The 18214-nt window shown below is 36.2% G+C and overlaps 1 protein-coding gene across 2 annotated transcripts; it reads right to left on the bottom strand.

Annotated features, from left to right (window-relative positions):
• Positions 1-526: 526 nt before the first annotated feature.
• LOC110817612 (Pleckstrin homology (PH) domain superfamily protein) lies at positions 527-17571 on the bottom strand. 2 transcript variants are annotated; one of them, XM_088217545.1, is made up of 10 exons: positions 17379-17571; positions 14285-14430; positions 13866-13953; positions 12977-13397; positions 8000-8053; positions 6851-6945; positions 2991-3116; positions 1498-1587; positions 839-973; positions 527-756 (listed from the first exon to the last, which is right to left on the bottom strand). In XM_088217545.1, exons 1-9 carry the CDS (start codon positions 17436-17438, stop codon positions 854-856), a joined length of 1200 nt encoding a protein of 399 aa, XP_088073671.1. In that variant the 5' UTR covers positions 17439-17571; the 3' UTR covers positions 527-756; positions 839-853. The 2 variants fall into 2 exon arrangements, with proteins under 2 accessions (XP_088073671.1, XP_088073672.1); XM_088217546.1 differs by having other exon boundaries at positions 17382-17571.
• Positions 17572-18214: the final 643 nt, after the last annotated feature.

The raw sequence follows: 18214 nt of genomic DNA, 5'->3' as shown, positions 1-18214 counted from the left end.
TTAGCAACAAATATTATTAGAAAAATAAAAATTATTTACTGGCGGCTTCTTCTGGCTTCTTTTGAATAATTTAATTTTTTCTAAAAATTATTATGAAAAATATGCTTTTTACAGTAATTTTTATTCTTTATTATGAAATATATTTCTTTGAGATATTTATGTTTTTAACTAGTTACCAGCAAATGATTCCCGTGCCAGTTGCTAGTTGTGGTCAAGGGAGAGTACAGGCATGTGTTTCTGACCAAATGCAAAACTTCAACAATTTGCATATTAAGTGGGAGAAAAACTCTTTCCCCGCCCCAGAAGAATATAGTAAATGAACTCTACTCTGATACGTACAAATGATTTTCACCAGCTAAGACCAAGACGGACCATTAAAATGAGCACATTTGCTTTCGGTTCATGGAGAAAGCGTTATTTGCCATGAATTTTTCTTTTAGGATGATAGGTAAGTGGTGCATTGTTGTTTAACTTGTATTAAATTACAAAACTTTCCAAATTAAGAAAAAAAGGATCCACGTGCATATAAAAGAAAGAAAGAGCTTGTAACCACTAAATTTTTCAGCAAAATATAAAACTCAACCTCTTGAGTTGGTTCCTTGAAAAAAGAAAACTCCTCTTATGTTACAAGTCCTGCGGCCTCTTTAAGTTTATACAATAGTTCCTTTCACAGTCCCAAGCTCCTGGTGTCCGCCCCACAAAAATAGGACTGGCTTATTTGTTTACAAGCCAATCTTGGCAGTGATTCGTTATGACCTAAAAGACCAGTAGTTATCAAGGAACACAGTATATTTTCCGGATCTTTGGGCACAAAAATAAGATGAATACCATTTCATACCATTTGTAGTAATTTTCATGTTGCAGGGGCATAGTCTTGTATTGCCGTCGCTAGCTTATTGCGATCGTCCTCCGTTTTCAACCTAATTAAGAATGTGCGCGCCGTGACAGTCTCATCATTAGCACCATTTTCACCCTATAAAAAACCAAGAAAAGTCAATCCTCATGAGTTACAGGGGTTTGAACAAAAAAAATGATTCCAGAAATAGTATCAATTGAGAAGATTTTGGCGAAGGCTAACAGTAAAAGCATATCCCTGTCTGTAGTCTACAACACTACCATTTGACAGGACCGATTATGAACCTAGATCATCAAGCTGCTATATTGGAGTAGCTGGGTTTGCTTAACTATTTGACCAAGCTGCTTCATTTGATTCTTCAGAAACAACATAAATTTACAGGAACATTCTTTTACTTCCCCAAGAAAAGAATATATATTTGAAAAACAAATAAAGTACAGAAATAAGACAGCCATGGAGGTATGCATGATAACAATGGCAGAAACTAGTTACTAGTTTCAAACAAAGCACTGTCTCTAAGATGACCCAGATTCTAGATTAAAACAATCTGATGGGAATTGATCCACAGGTGAACAAGCAAATCTCTAAAGAGAGATCACCCGTCCAATTTAAAATGCAAAGAGAGCATTAGTATCTATTACCGAAGTATGAAATACTGCAACAAGGGAATTCTTTTGCGAAGGTGTCTTGATTCCTGGATATAGAAAAGCATTAAGCAACACCTTTCCCACCTGCCATCCGACAAATGGTTCAGAAAGTGTAAGGAAAAATGCTTTTTTATTGCAATATAGGAAGTAATAGCATAGAGAATATCTTATCACAAATTAAGTCTATGTTCTCCAAAAACCATAAAGAGAACAGGGCCATGCCAAACATCTACAACGTACACTTTCCATACAGAAGGCATGAAAGAAATAGACAGAAACAAAACAGAAGCAGAAATCTACATATCAAACCTAAAGAATCATTTATCATATCATCATTACTGATCTTTTCATGCAAATAAACAACCAGATGATCAATCAACCTAACAATCAAACTATAGCAAGTGGCTTTAGTTGGCTAAGTGATCTGCCTTGCCATGAAGTAAACCAAGGACTAAAAGTAAAAGTTAATGCGAACATTAGAAGAATATTATTGAGCCATCACTCTTTCCTGGTAATGCATTTTCGTTAAAATAATTGCATCTCTCCTATCATATTTTCAACTAGATTTGTTGTTAGAAAATGCTATGTTATGGATACAAGCTACAGTCCAGCAGATGGCATTGATAAATGTAACTTTGACTAAGATCTGTCGCCTACAAGATAACCAAACAATATGTAAGTTGCTACAACATTTGAAAACAGCCTCAGAGGACAGTGAAGAGCTGAATGCTTTGTTGCTACTAATATGCTTTCAGTTGTTCACTGTTCAACTACATTTCTTTGTATTTTCTTCTACTATTCTGGGAGAAGAGATTGTTTGTTAGCCTTTTCTTAGTTCTAAAAGAGCTGATGATTTTCCAGATCCCTTTAGAATTCACTTAAAAGTAACAGTTCTTGAAGCAATTATCTGCTCAAAACATTTCATGACAAATATGCTTGAAATACCCCTAGAGTGTAAATCCTGTTCTGAGCATTATCTTATTTCTCCAGAAATCTACAGAGAAAAAGAATGCCAATATGTTCTTAACATATTAGAAGGAGAATTTGATAATGCTTATCATATGGAAAAACTGCAATATCACTAAAAACTTAAGATCAATGAAGAAACTAGGATATCAATGAAAAAACCTGAGACTAACATTACTTAAAAACATTAAGTACCAATATGTCCAATTAATGCTCCAGAGTTTCTTTCTGCTTCAAATCCATAGGAAAAGCAGGTATTTTTGACTTTACAGTCCTTACTCTTTACTTTAGGATAGTCGGTTAAGAAACAAAATTTAATAGCAACAATTCACTCACTAAAAATCACGAAGAATTTAAAATCTCAGATCAAAGTATTTGGAGAGAACCACACATCATTTCAACAACTGTTGATTTGGATTCTTTTGTTGTCAAGAAATAAGATCTAATAGCAACATATCTCATCCACTAAAAATCACAAAAAATTTAAAATCTGCAGATCGAAATATTTGGAAGAAACATACATCATTTCGAACAACAACGGTTGGTTTGGATTCTTTTGTTCCCTTGCTTACACCCTCTTTGCATTTAATGCAAAGTTGTCCTGTTCCTTTATCTTTCCATGCATCTTTATCTGCTGGATCACTTGACTGTACACAAGATTAAGAACAAGAAAACAGAAAAGTTAGTGTTTTTTATTTCAATAGATAAAATATCATGTTATAAACACAGCACAAAAACGGGTGCGATCCATGTAAAAAGAAAGTGTGAGCTCCAAACATTTGTCATTGAGGAGAAGAGAAAAATATTGATGCACACTACTCCATGTCTAGGTACACCATCACCTCGACAAAATCTAGGAAAAATGAGGGCACCACCAACTGAATATCTTTTGAAAGAACCACCAATCACAAAATTTAGAAAGAATTGGATGCACCAAGACGAACACAACTGTCAGGTCATTCATCTTCAGAGCAAAATGTAAAGGCACAAAAAGAAAAGTTGTAAGTGTAACACCCAAATAAAAATAAAAATTTTTATTTTATTTATTTTTATTTTTATTTATTTGTTTGATTTTCTATTTAATTTAATTTAATGAAAATAAAAATAATAATAGTGATAAAATTGGGTAAAAATATTATTTGGATTTAATTGAAATTGATTTTGGGAAAAAAGGGTGAAAATTTGGATTCTGGGGGTGTTTTTGAAAAGAAAATCGGAAACCGGGAGTCAAAACGCAATTTAAAAAAAGTTGTGCCACGTCAACACCACGTCATCAGCCATGTCAATGGCCCGGTTAGCAGCCCCGACCAACCAGGACGCGCCGCGTGGCAAGGAAACGCTGACCAGGGGACGGGCCACGTAGGCGATCCACGTGTGCGCGATCGGACAGCCCAGATCCGTTCCCGCGTGCACGGACGACCCAGATCAAACGTGCGCACGGACAGCTCAGATTCACGCGCACGGACGGCCCAGATTCAATCAGGCACGGACGGCCCAGATTACATCGCGATGGACGGCCCAAATTTAATTCCAATTAAATCGCGATCGAACGGTTCAGATTTAATCTTGATGAACAGCTGAGATTAAAAGGAAAATGGTATAAATAACCCCACCCACACCTGACCAGAAAACCTTAGCCGCCAGTGCCTCGCCGGAGAAGAAGAACCAGACGCCAGAGGAGCCGGCCATCGCCACCCGCCGTCGCACCGGGGAAGTTTCCGACCGCCGATTGAGGTAAATTTTCTCCTCCCTGCTCGTTTTTCGATGCTGAGTCCGCCTATGGTCAAACGGCCGAAAAACCCAGCCGAAACCCAGCGACGCCGCCGCGTCCCTCCTCGGTTTTTGCCTCCGATGAGGCCCTTCTCGGCCTCTATTTGATGCAAATTTTATACCACTGTGATCACCATTCTTTTCTTTACAGGTTGATCGGAGCCAAACATCAACACGCGACTAACGGCGGAGGAGCCGCCGCACCCGAGAGCACCGCCGCCGATAAGTTTCGATTTTTCGTGATTTTTCGGCCCACCGAGGGCACTAGGGTTGTTTTACCGCAGGGACCGATGCAAGCGTGGCCGAAAACGGCCAACCCGAGGCGAATCGACGGCGCCACGGCGGAGCCGCTGTGCCGGAATTGCGATATTGGCCGAAAGGGGCCCTAGGTCTAATTTGGGATTTTTTGGGACACGTGCAGGTACGAGTAGTGCGTTTCAGTTTCCCGGAAAAAATTCAGGGAAAATTAGGGACAGCCTGTAGGCGTACTGTAGAGTCGAATTCAGACCCCGAAACAGATAAGAACACCTCACCCTATTTCCTATCACGGTATTAAAGCTAAATAAATAATTAAACTGTACTGTGTGACTTTATAGATGTATAATTGATTAAGGTTGCTAATGGAGCCCGAGTCTGATACAGTGTTGGTCTGTTATTGTTTGATCTAATTTTTAGTATTAAATGCAGCATGATGTTTGATGTAATTATGTTATGGTCTCGTATGCATGAACTATGGTTTCTTTTATTATGGTTTGTATTATGGTGAACTCGGTACTGTGTTGTTTTGTTGGATGTCAATTACTGGTTTACATGTTGTGTGTGATTAAATGATTAAGACAAAGAAAAAGGGCAAAAAAGGTTATGTGAATTGATAAGTGGATAATGTGGACAGCCTGACTAGATATCCTGCGAGATGGTGAACGGACCGGGTCCGTAGGGAACCCTACCGGGAACGTGGTCTCTCATACCGGACGGGGTATGGAGACCTTATGTGTTTTGGTGCCCATACCGGACGGGGTATGGGGACGGCCCGTTTCACCCTCATACCGGACGGAGTATTGCGGTTCATGGTTTTGGCGCCCATACCGGATGGGGTATGAGGACGGCCCTAGAATCAGGTTGTGAATGTTAATGGTTCACGTGTAGAGGGGACCCCCTATGGATTCCCAGGGATACTAGTAGGCTGGTAAAAGAGGAAATCTGTTTCCTGATGATTGAAATGTAAAAGTGTGATATATGTTGTGTTATAAAGTATATATGGTTTCATGATATTGTAAGGTTATTATTTTCAGATGTTGTTTTCATGGATCTCGCTGAGATAAGTGAACAGTAAAGAATTTTATTATTGATAAAAGAATTTGTTATAAATTATGCTCCATTTGTCATTTTGTTTTATACCCACCTTTACTTCCGTGGCGGTGAGATAGTGTGATGTCTTTACTGGACTGGTGTAGCTCATTCCTTATTTAACCATTTCAGATCAGGAAGACATTGTTTCTGAGCCTGTTCCACAGGAAGACGGCGACGGGGACGCCTAAAGACTTTATAGTTATATTTATAGTTTTTATTTCGAGTATCTCCCTTAGTTTGTAATTTCATATTTTGAGTACATTTTGGTTATTGTTCAAGGGATGTTAATCAAAATTTTTATTACACTTCCGCATTTGACATTTTTAATACATATATTTCATTCAAATTTTCGGGGTCATTACAGTAAGAAGTGTCCAGAAATGTGATGAAAACAACATAAAAGATGGTTTTCTTGACTGTGGTTTTGAAATTAATAACAAAATAATTTCAAGAGCACACCGAAGTGTCCCAAGACAAAGAAGTTGATTATACACATGCATGCACATGCTCAATATGAAGAATAAGGAGTGTATAAGACATCAAATGTTAGCCTGATGCTGTGGGTATAAGCTATTTGCATTCTCTAAGCTAAGGCTGGCCTTCCATAGCCAAGGTCAAAGAATTGGATCATGATGGTTAGCATGCTGATATATAATATCATGATCTGCTAACCAAAATTGGTATGCACTTTTTCCTAAGCTCGACAATTCCCAGTATAGTTAAGAAAAACATGTACTAGCATATAGAACACATCATTCAATGACTTCCACTTTTTCAATGTTCAACATTTAGCCAGTATGTTTTTTTTTTAAATAAACATTTAGCCAGTATGTAACATGATCTGAACATAATTCTCATACATTAGAAAAGGTTAAAAATGGCAATTTTGATATTAAATGCCGGGATAAAAAGGATTATCTGTTAATATCAATACTTCACCATTTTAATTTCAAAAAAAAAAAAATTATCTGTTTAGTGTCCAATATTCAACATATGCAATTACAATAGCAGACTCATCCTGACACACATTCATGTTGTAGCAGAAGCAGAATACTGGTTAGCAGTTAGATGGCATAGAGTGCTGTACTCTGGATGCTTTGAGTATGGAGGAGGTTACTTCTTATTATGCAGAACTAATACCAGGAATCATGTATATATATGTGTGTATTTATATAATTATAAATACTTATCTCATGGGCAATACGCCCACTTCAAAAAGTATAGTAACAAGTACCTTCTATGAGTTTTCACAGACAAATACCTTAACATAAAGCTTGCACTTGACTTCATGGACTACAATAACGCCCTTTTCTTCAGATTTCTTCACAGATGGGCTACAAGGCTGAGGCAATTCCTCTGGTAATCCAGGAAAACATGAAATACTCATATGAAAATAAAGTTCCAGGCAATATATTGACTCTCTGCAGTTTATGAAAAATGCTAAATGGTGCATTAGTTCAAGTTTGTGACATGTGGTAATGTTAGTGAACAACCAGCTTTACAACATGCTCCAATAATGTTAACATAAAATCTTGAAATCATGCCTTATCGAGTAGACAGTTACTGAAAGAAAAAATAACAAATAATATGAATTTTAGGAAAAAGATCTTTTAGATCTCTTTCCTTTTTTATTACAATTCCCTAATATCCTAATCTTTTTTGCTATTACTCATGATCGTATATAAAGTATTTGTATATTTATATTCCCTAAGTAGATTATTCATACATCGCATTGAGCTAACTTTATATAACTATCATTGATAAGAAAAAGAATCTAACCCATTTTCTCATTGAGTGAAAGGTATGAAATAAATTAAATCAGATTGATTTTTCAATAGAAAGCACTGTGTATAATCTTCAGTTTCCTCTGGCCTACCCACAAGAGCATATATGTTTTTTCTTTATTGTTGTTTTTATTGTTCTTGTTGGAGTGGTCATCAAACGGGGAGTGAGCTTCAAAAGCCAAAATTTAACTATTGCAAACAGTAGTTAACTGACAACAACTGGCAACATGCAATTTACCAACACCGAAAACTAGCAACAGGCGACACCTTAATCACCATGCACCAGCCACCCAAATACTCATTTGGAACCTTTTTCTAAATAAGGTCTGTGCTGCCCATTTGATAAGCAGATATATGCCCCTTTTTTTATCTTTCACATCACATTATAAAGGGCATAGAACTAAGGGTTCAAATCCACATTCTCATAAAGGGAGTGAAGTAGCAACTGCTATAACCAGGAGCACTCTGTAGTAGGTTTGTGTATTTAATTATAAGATTATCGAAATAGTAGAACGAATGCACAAACTGTCTAAATAATAATAAGTACAAAATGCATGATAAAGATCAGAAGTAGTGGCTTAAACGGGTTCCAAATGGAATAAAATGAGAAAGTTTAATTATCTCACCATCATCCACATCATCTGAAGTGTTATGATTTGCTGCAACTTGGCTTTGACTTCCTACGACCAAGAAAAAAAGGTTGTAAGTTCCAATTTACATAAATCTTAGTAAGCTAAACTAAGTAGTCGGCAGGAATGTTCCAAGGTGTTAGCTTTGATTTCTTCTTTCCAATTTTTTTGTTTCTCAATTATTTACTTCAAAAACCAATATGCCCATTAATTGAAAGAAGGTCAGCTTCAATAATGTCCTTTCAACTGGTAAATCAAAAAAGAAAACTGAACCATTGGGGATTCTGTTGCAGAAGATATTGGGTATGGGTTGGCACTGGAGTTTATCCCCTAACAATCTCCAAGGTTCTTTGAATTGAGGAACAAGAGGGGGCTTTTCAGGATGTTGAGTTACCTATATTATGACTAAGAGACAGTCTTCATACTTTTCTGGTTTAGTGATTACCCTATTTCTGATTTTTGAGATAGGAAAAATTACAGGACTTTTGATTTCTACTAAATGTATAGGCATCTTTTTCATAGAGAAGGCACCAAAGTTTACAACATGTAAACTCCAAATGCTTTAGCAACTCGAGGAGATTTTCCATGTAAACTCCAACAAGTCTCACAAAGGTTAGAACATTGTTGGATGTCTCTACTTACATATTGTCCATTACATCCATACCATCCATCTCTACTAGAAAGTAGGACCACCACCATTATGGCATATGACATGGAAAATGTGAAACAAGACCAATGCCAATAGACTGTGTACACTAGTCCGATGAATATGATGCACTCAAAACCCGTATATATGTTTCAATGAGTATAGGAAGCTCTATACTTGCAAAATCTATGACCTAACAAGTTCAAATTAACAAGTGTTCATCTGTTTTTGCATCATCTTAATGTCAACAATTAGAGGCAACAAAATATTCAACTCTTGGTACATGGGCTTGATAGAGTAGTATTCTCTAAAACTCTTATCACTGGTTTTTTTTAATAAGAGAAGAAATATTATTAGTGATGGAAAAGGGGAAAAAAGTACAACCGAGGAAAATAAGACATCCTCCATATGATATTAGACAAGTAATCAATAAATAAAGAATTGCAAACAAACAATGGTCTTCCTGGTTACGATGGAGATTGGTAATGCTTGTGGTAGAATAGTAGCCGTGTGCCTTAACCCATATGTTGTCAAAAAAGTGACCCTCTCCCACAGCTCTATGGAAGAAGTAGCTCAATCATTGAGAATCCTACAGTTCCCAAAAGCCAAATACACCACAGCCCTGCAAAAAGAGCCCCTCTCCAGAGTGTCTAACTCCTGAAACACCCCCTTTCCTTGATATAACAGGTCATGCAAATCTCAACCGTTGGATGGGTCACCCAATAGATGCCAAAAACCTTTATCAACTTTGTCCAAAACCTCTAAGATATATCAAAATATAAAGAACAAGTAGGAGTACGTCTCTCCCCTGTAAAGCACATCATACATATATTTGCAGACAAAATGCGGTCAGGTCAAATGACTTGGAAGATATTGTTCGCGTTTAGTTTCTGATGGATGGCAGTCCATGAGATTGACCTTTGAAGGAGCAGGAGATTTCCAAAATACTTTAGCCTTGAAAAATGGGTTATATTTGGTTTTGAAATGTGATATTCAGAAAAGGATTTACATGTGTATATGCTTGCAGGTTCCAAAGTCCATGTTATAGTATCAAGATGGGATGTTATTTAGATAGGTTTCCAAGAGTTTCAAGAGATCTAGAATTTCAAAAGCCTCCCTTTCAGAAAGGTGATGACTAAGGCGAAAGTTCCAAGTTGTATTCCCCTATGTGCTCAGAATAAAATGTGAGATAGGAGTGTTATGTCTTGTGGACAAACCATAAACGTGTGCAAATTTAGTGGCCAACAACTGATCACTTGCCCAAGTATCCTCTTAGAATTTGGCTCTACAGTCGTCACCTAAGCGGATATGAGCAAGATGGGCATAATGAGGATTGGGAGATGGCCTTCCAAGGACAACGGTGAGAATTGGTTGTACATGTAATTGCATCTCACTCATTCCTTCTGCACCCATAGATGCTTTTGCTCACCTTGTGCCACAAAGAGTTCGGCTCCTGAAGGAAGCGCCAAAACCACTCAACCAATAATGATAAATTCTTGGATCTGAGATTTCCCAGGCCTAATGCACCAGACTCCCTAGGTAACTAACATGTATCATAATTAACCAAGTGATCTCCTTTATCCTCACCCACTCCGATCCATAAAAAAATCTCCTCATGCGACTCCCTATCTTCCCATCTACTCTTATTGGAATCCTAAAGAGGGACGATATGTATAACGAACCCCCCCCCCCCCCCCCCCAAAAAAAAAGTGAAAAAAGCCCCCTCTTTTCAACTCTCAAGACATTTTGCCACTTTCAATTCACCTAAAAAGCCTGGGTATTATGGTTAACCCCCTAAAGAAACCCAAGAGATGGGACATTCCCCCCCCCCCCCCCCAAAAAAAAGTGAAAAAAGCCCCCTCTTTTCAACTCTCAAGACATTTTGCCACTTTCAATTCACCTAAAAAGCCTGGGTATTATGGTTAACCCCCTAAAGAAACCCAAGAGATGGGACATTTTAGTATAGTATATCTAATGGATCTCACTAGATAATCAAGCATCTTGCTTTCTATGTTCACCCTTGCGAATCTACTCTTTGCCACTTGGATGATGGTGAAAGTGTCCCCGATGGATTTGTTATCATCTTATAAAAATACCATCATATCACCTGCCAGTTGTAAATGAGAGACCTCTATCCTATATGTGTCTAACTTTAGTCCTCTTACTGAATCTCTCTCTACGGTCCTAGTTAGCATTCTACTAAGAGCATCCACTACCAAAGTGAAAACGAATGGAGAAAGGGGTCACCTTGTTTTAAATTCCCCGAAGAATTGAAACCAGTTACGAGGTTTCTCATTAACAATAACAGCAAAAAATTGCAGACAACCTCTAATCCGCCTTTGCCATCTTACACTAAATCCCTTGGCTTCCATCACTCTATATAAGAAACCCCAATTAACTTGATCATATACTTCCTCAAAATCTAAGTTGAGCACCAAACTTTTCTTCCTATACCTTCTAATAAATTCAACTACTTCATTTGCAACTAAGGAGGCATGCAGGATCTGTCTACCTCTCACAAAGGCGCTCTGGTTAAGTGATATAGTGTGTCTATGACCCCCACTACGCCTCTTTTATGTAAAATACCTTTGCGATGATCTTGTAGACACTTATCACTAAACTAATCAAGCAGTTGTCCAAGACCTTCATAGACTTATCCTTTTTTTTGGGATTGAAGTAATGAAAGTGGAGTTCATACTCTTGCACATGGACCCATTCAGATGAAATTTGTCAAAAACCTTCTTTAGATCCATCTTAATAATCTCCAAGGAACCCTTAAAAAATTATATTGTGAAACCATCAAGCATCAAAGATTTATCCCTGCCAAGCTCCCAAATGGCTCGTCTAGTTTCCTCCTCCTCTAATGGTCTCTCCAATGACGTAGCCTTATCTCTCTATATCAGACTCTAATCAATCCCCTCTAAGAAAGGTTGTGCTAGTTCATAATTTTTTTAGACAAAAAGTATAAACAATATACTAATGCTATAGCACCAAGAGAGTGCACATGTACAAAAGATATTTACATCTTTTTTTTTTTAGAGAAAAGAAAAATATTATTATGCACATAGGTACCAAGGGGGTACCACCAATATACAATAGCTAGTTACAAGACAATCAATTAGTTCATGACAATCTCAAAATCCTCCCGTGCATAACTCAGTAGCCTTAATAGCATTTTTTCTCCTCTGAGCATTCACTATTCTAGAAATAATCAAATATTGGCATCTCCTTCTTTGGCCCATTTAATTTTCTCCTCTTGTCTCCAACTTCTCTTCCCTCATTGGTGTCTCTTTCAAATCACTCTTTGACACTATTAGATTTTCCTTTTGTGCATTAGATATCACAATACAAATGTTAAGATATTCCTAATGAATCATATCTAAGGTTTAAATTGTTATATCCAAGTCTTTCATGTGTTGCCACAAAGCTTGACATGAATCATAAAAAGGAAAGGGTGCTACCTTGCTTCCATGCACAAGAGTAATCATGTCACCTAATCTACCAAGACTAGTAAAACAATTCTCACAACTTCTAACTAGTAACTATAGTTTGAGCCGTTCAACTTGCAACTAATTATTAGTTTAGTAAGATGTAGAAGTAATGATGTTGGTGAAAGTGGCAATATCAAAAGCAACTCTAATTAACTACCAAAATACATAAAAGAAACCATATTGACAATCAAAAGATTTTGCTTCTTGAACTAGAAAAGACAACATCACTAGAACACATTAAGCAACTCTAGAAAACCATATACGCGACAAGAATTTGGATGACTTGTATTCGACTCACAAATTTTAGAAGAAATTTAAAATAGAGAAAAAAACCCAGCAAGACAATCTGATACCTGTTCACATTAAAAGAGCAATGAAGTTTTGATTTAGGAATTTAATTGCAGATTTTAATTGAGGGCAGAACATGAGGCAAATTAGTTGCTTCCTTCTAGGGTTCGGATTAGTAGCATGGGTTAAGATTTTTGAGTTCAGGTCTAAAACAATAAGGGTGTTTAGGTTATATTGGGTTTGATAACAATATATACATATATGTATATATATACTCAGCGCACCCAGGAGCGTAGTTGAATACATCTATAAGCTACCTAGACAAGAGCAAGCAACTTACTGAATAGCCGACATGAAAAACTATTACATAAAGCAAAAATCCTCTGCACTTTATACCCTTAAAGTTTACAACTTAAACTTGGCTTACATCGCCAGGAAGTTTATATGTAATTTCTTTGGTAAATTTTTTCAGTTTTTAACAATGTAAAACAAAAGTTGAATCCATTAAAAACCACAGCATATTGCTGAAGTAAAATAGTCAATACATACCAAATGTAAATGGGGATTGATTGTTGGAGAACAAGACAGGGGCTTGATTGTTGGAGAATAATCCAGATTGAGTGTTGGCAAATCCAGAGAGGCTATTGGATAGTAACCCAGACTGACTGTTGGAAAATAATGCAGAGTGACTGTTCGAGAATAACCCGGATTGACTGTTGGAAAATAACCCAGAGTGGCTGTTGGAGAATAACCCGGATTGACTGTTGGAGAATGCTCCAGTGCTCCATGAAGTTGTGAAGCTTGTGGTTGAATTTTCTCGAGTTAAATGTGTCTTCTCTTGAAGTGGTTTTATCTCATTCTTATTTTCAGGCAACAATTTCTTCTCAGTGACATGAGATTCAGCTGGCGATGAATTGTCTCCTTTTACAGCATTCGCTTTGAGCCAGTTAACGACATCACTGAACTTCTCCTGCAAGGGGATAGATGGAGCAAACCTCTCAAGTTAGCCAAAAACAAAACATGAGCATCATGCTTTGCTTTTGTCTGCAGTACCATTTCATTTTTATGAAGACTTGGCATGGGAAACAAGGACTGTTGTGAACAAATACAGCTAAGGGCAATGTACAATCCATCACACTCTTCTTATTGAAGCAGTGAATTCACCAAGATGACAGCAAAATAATTCAGGGAAATTGGAGAGTCATACATAAACAAGCCTAGAGCTTGTTTATTTCTATTCTTAACTTAGTGTTCTGCATGATCCTAGAAAGAGCTCAACCATCACTAAAATGAATCAAACGCAAAATAAAAAGGCTAGTCCACAAAATATTCACATGAGTTATGCTGAGTATATAACCTTAAGGATGGCTCAAATTGGCTGTCCTTGTACCAGAAAACATATGCAGATGCAAAGAGGAAATGAAACTACAATGCTTACCATAATGTTAGAAGCATGAGCAAGGTAGTCTTGCACACCATCTTCCCAAAGTTCATCAGGGTGATTCTTGAGTTGTGCTTGCACCCAACTATTTGAAATAGAAGAAAATAAGAAAAAAAGGTCTACTTTTATGGTATCCAAAAATTAAAAAAAATAGAAGTTGCAAGGAAAGGATCGGTCATCATTCTGAAAAGTCAGTTAAGCATTGAATATTATAGAAACCTTGTAACAGCCTCCATATAGAATATGATTATGCAAGAAGCACAGATAGTTAGATAAACGCAGACTTATTGTTTTACTTGACACAAACTGTCTGAATTACAAGAGGCCACACCATTAAGTTGATACAATACAAAGAAGAGACTGCCTCATGCTAATCAACAAAAGCTCAATTCCTGGTAGAGAGCTAAAAAACGCACCTTGCAAATTGGTTGTTGAGTGCTCTCACGTGTCGCTGAGATGACTCGGCTCGGTGGATGTCCAAGGGCTGTGTCCCCACCTGTTGTGACGGTTCAGCTCTTTGCGCATCAAAAGGGGATCCAGACATTATTCTTTTATTCCGCAACTGTATTGTCATTAAAAATTCATGATAAGCCTCCAAATGTTGACTAATAACAGAATAAGGATCAAGAAGTATAGTAAGCATATGACATGAAATGTACATGGGCGGTACACCCTTGGTGCCTTCCTTAATATATTTCTATACTTTTATCTAAAAAAAAAGCATATGACATTAAACAAATAGTGCATGAAATACAATTTCCAGGAACTTTCTTTTTTTCGTTGAAAAAAAAAAGCAGAAATCTTGCTTTACTACTGATCTAAGATATTTATTCCAGAAATGTTTAAATAGGGCAAGCAGCTTTTCTGTTCTAGCTTACAGTCTCTTCCTTATGAACCATGGATTTGCTGTTGACAAATGGAGGTGATACCTGAAGTGAAGCAAAGCAACAATTCTGAGAAGTCTTTTAAAAACTAGAGCTTTGCTCTAAGGGCCATCTTCTGGACTCCACTGAGTTCCAGAAAGATTTGATGCAGAAAGGTTTGACCTAGGCTTTCTAAATGGATTAGGAACTATATTCCTTTCAAATCTGAAGTTATTATAATAGTTAGGAGTCTATTATTATAATTTTAGAAGTATTAAGAAACTTTTTTATGCTTTAAATTCTTTTTAATTTTCTTAGTAGGACTTCTAATAATAGTTAGATTAAGACCAAATTAAAGGCCAAAAAATATCTTTGTAATCTCTTCCATGAATCCTAGTAAAGCCATAATTCATATTCACAAAATTTTCTCAACAGAGATATTCTATATGGTTTTGCAATGAAATCAAACCCTCATCTTTTTTTTTGAGATAACAGTGTGAAATATATTAATGAAGAGGCGTTAAGGGTGAGCTGCCATGTACAAAAAGATAAAAAATTTACAAATCAATAAGTATATCTACAATAGAACCAAAGCCCTCCAAACTATCAAGATTGTGACCTAAAATAATAGATCCAGAAAAATATAACCACCTATCCTTGATAGTGACAAAATCCAACTCAATACCCTCAAAAACTCTATTGTTTCTTTCTTTCCAAATAATCCAGAAAATGGTCCCAAAAACCTGTCTCAGGCTCCACAGAGCCCAACTGTCCGAGAAAAGGGAAGAAAAAAAAAACAAATGAACAATCACAAAATCAAAAGCCAACGCAAATCTCTAAAACAACCAGTAAGTAACTTCCACTATCAATACTTTAGACATATTTAACCACCTCTTCCCTGAATTCCGAACACCGAAAACAATGAACAAATCACTGGACCAAGGTTTTCAAACCAGACTAGAAGTTAAATCTAAAGTTTATACGGAGTCTATAATAATTTTAATAGCATTAGAATTTGGATACATATAGTTTCACCTTTGTTGGTCTAACTCTCTCCAAAACAAAACATCATTGTTGTTTTCTTGCTATTGACTACCTTGAGTGTCCTTGTTAAACAAAAGGATAACTTTGTTATATTAATGACTGCATAGGTCGTGGTGGTTCTAATACTATTCTTGCTAGAGAGTCTCTTGCAATAATCAACAAAATCAATTGGATTAAATTTAATGTTATTCATGAAGTTTTAATATCTTAAAAAGGTAACATCTTTTAGACATGATTGTCTTTTAGGATGAAACAGAAAAATGAGGATTTTTTTTTTTTTATTTCCTTTGCAAGAGAAAATTTTAAAGCCACACAAGACTTTGTTCTCATTAGAGTGACACCATTATCCCCTTGTATAAATGTGACACTTCAAGCTAGTCTCTGTCCCAAAATAGAATAGGGCACACCACAAGGGATTAAAACTATAATCTTCCTTTCAATTTATATTTGTTCTGTAAGTTATTTTATGTTTCTTCCCTATAAAGATATCTAGTCATACTTAGATTAGCATTAAATTAAAGCTCTGTAAGAACCTCTGTAGTCTTTCTTATGAGAACCACTGTTCATGCTTAGAAAATCATATATGTTCTACATGATTGCATGATGCAATCAAATCCTCATCAATATGTGATCCTTAGGAGATCCTACGTGTGATTCCTAGTTATCTTTTTTTATTTTCAACTCAATTTCTTAGGTGTGATATCTAAAAATCCTTAAATTTAACCAAAGTTCTTAACAGGAAAATTAATCCTAGGTTTTTCCGCATCAAGTATGCCTTATATTATACAATATAAATCTTTGCATCTTCATCTAGTTGAGTACAAAAACAATAAAACAAACATACCACAAACTAGAACGGGGTATCCCATCACAAGGTAAGAGCTTAAGTGGTAAGCAGTCAAAAGCACTTCTAGGTATGTTATTTGCTTTTATTGCTTGCTAAACCAGCAAACTTTGTTCCGCAACCTAGCGAGCAAGGGAAATGTATAGCTTTCCTTTCTCCACCTTATTCAGAAATATCATAACCGTCCAAATTAGAGCACGTGATTAGCTTTTTCACACCTATCCTTGATTTTCTTTGTTTCGCCCAGCTTTCTAGTTGTTTGTTCCTCAAAAATCGTCCAATATATAACTAACCATAGAGGTGATGTTGTGATTTTGAGAAAAAACAATCGACTAACAGCTACAGAACCACATACACAGAATATCAACTTGCTAACATTTGCTCACGCAAACAATACCACATATACATACTTGCTCTGCGATACTAATCCCAATATAGGAACACCAGCCAAGAAATGTAATCTGAAGTTCATATAAACTTAAACATCCTCCTCAATCAAGTCAAACAATCACATTATAATATATTATAGTAAAAAAGATATATCTTCTATGCTAGCTTCCAGCTACCCGCCACAGCTAAAAACAACGGGACATATATATATATATATATATAGTATACGTATGTATGAATATAGAACCAGCGTCTTTATGCATTTATGCATTTTAAAACCGAGAAAAGGTGAAGCAAGAAACTATTCCAGGTTTTTGCTTTCAGAAAACATTAAAAGGAGGAAATTAATTTGTCGAAGGAAAAACTCACAACCGAGTCATTCATATCCGCAGCCGAGTCCGATGCCGCGAAACGTTTCGCTCCCTTCATTCTTGAGGGAACTGTCTCGCTGAAGGATTTGAAATTTCTTTTTCAAGAACTGCAAAAGAGTATTAAACGTTAGGGTTTTTCTTTCAAAATTTCTTTAGATTCTTTATTCAAGCCACTCCGTGCACAAAAAGAGTGGAGACTTTTTAATAGGGCAAGTAAAAGCGAGTGATTGAAACAATAGTGGGCCAATTGTGACCGTACGATCAGTTGGGGAAATAAAACATTCAATTTGAACCGTTGGATTCTGTTCCGGAGGGGGGGGGCTATTGTTTCAGCTCCACGTGGCCCATGTGCCTTAGAGTTGCCTGTGCTCATTTCTGGGTCCCACCACCACCACTGTTTGGCTACACGCTGCAGCAAACGGTTAAAGGTTATTTTGAAAAATTATTACGTCATAAACCTTTGAAAAAATTATTACCTAAAAAAACCCGTTCTGACTTAATTTAAGAACTTCAAAAAAAATATTATTTTTATATTATTAAATAAACTATCCAATCCAAATTGACAAAGTTCTCATACGACCCCAATATGTGTACAACCCTTATAAAGAATGATTTACACATTTTTCATATTTTGCACACATATAATAGATAGAATTTATATATATTTTCTTTAAATTCATGTTGTATTTTTATAAAAAAATTTAAAACTTTTATGCATAGTATATCTTATTTTAATTCATAAAAAAATTATATAAAATATAAAGTTTTAACAAGTTTTTTGTTTTATCATTTATTATTATTATTATTATTATTATTTTTCATATTGATAATTTC

The sequence above is a fragment of the Carica papaya genome, chromosome 4 (genome assembly GCF_054855325.1).
Source record: "Carica papaya isolate Zhongbai chromosome 4, ASM5485532v1, whole genome shotgun sequence".
Lineage (NCBI taxonomy): Eukaryota > Viridiplantae > Streptophyta > Magnoliopsida > Brassicales > Caricaceae > Carica > Carica papaya.
This window is presented reverse-complemented; position numbering and strand designations above follow the sequence as displayed.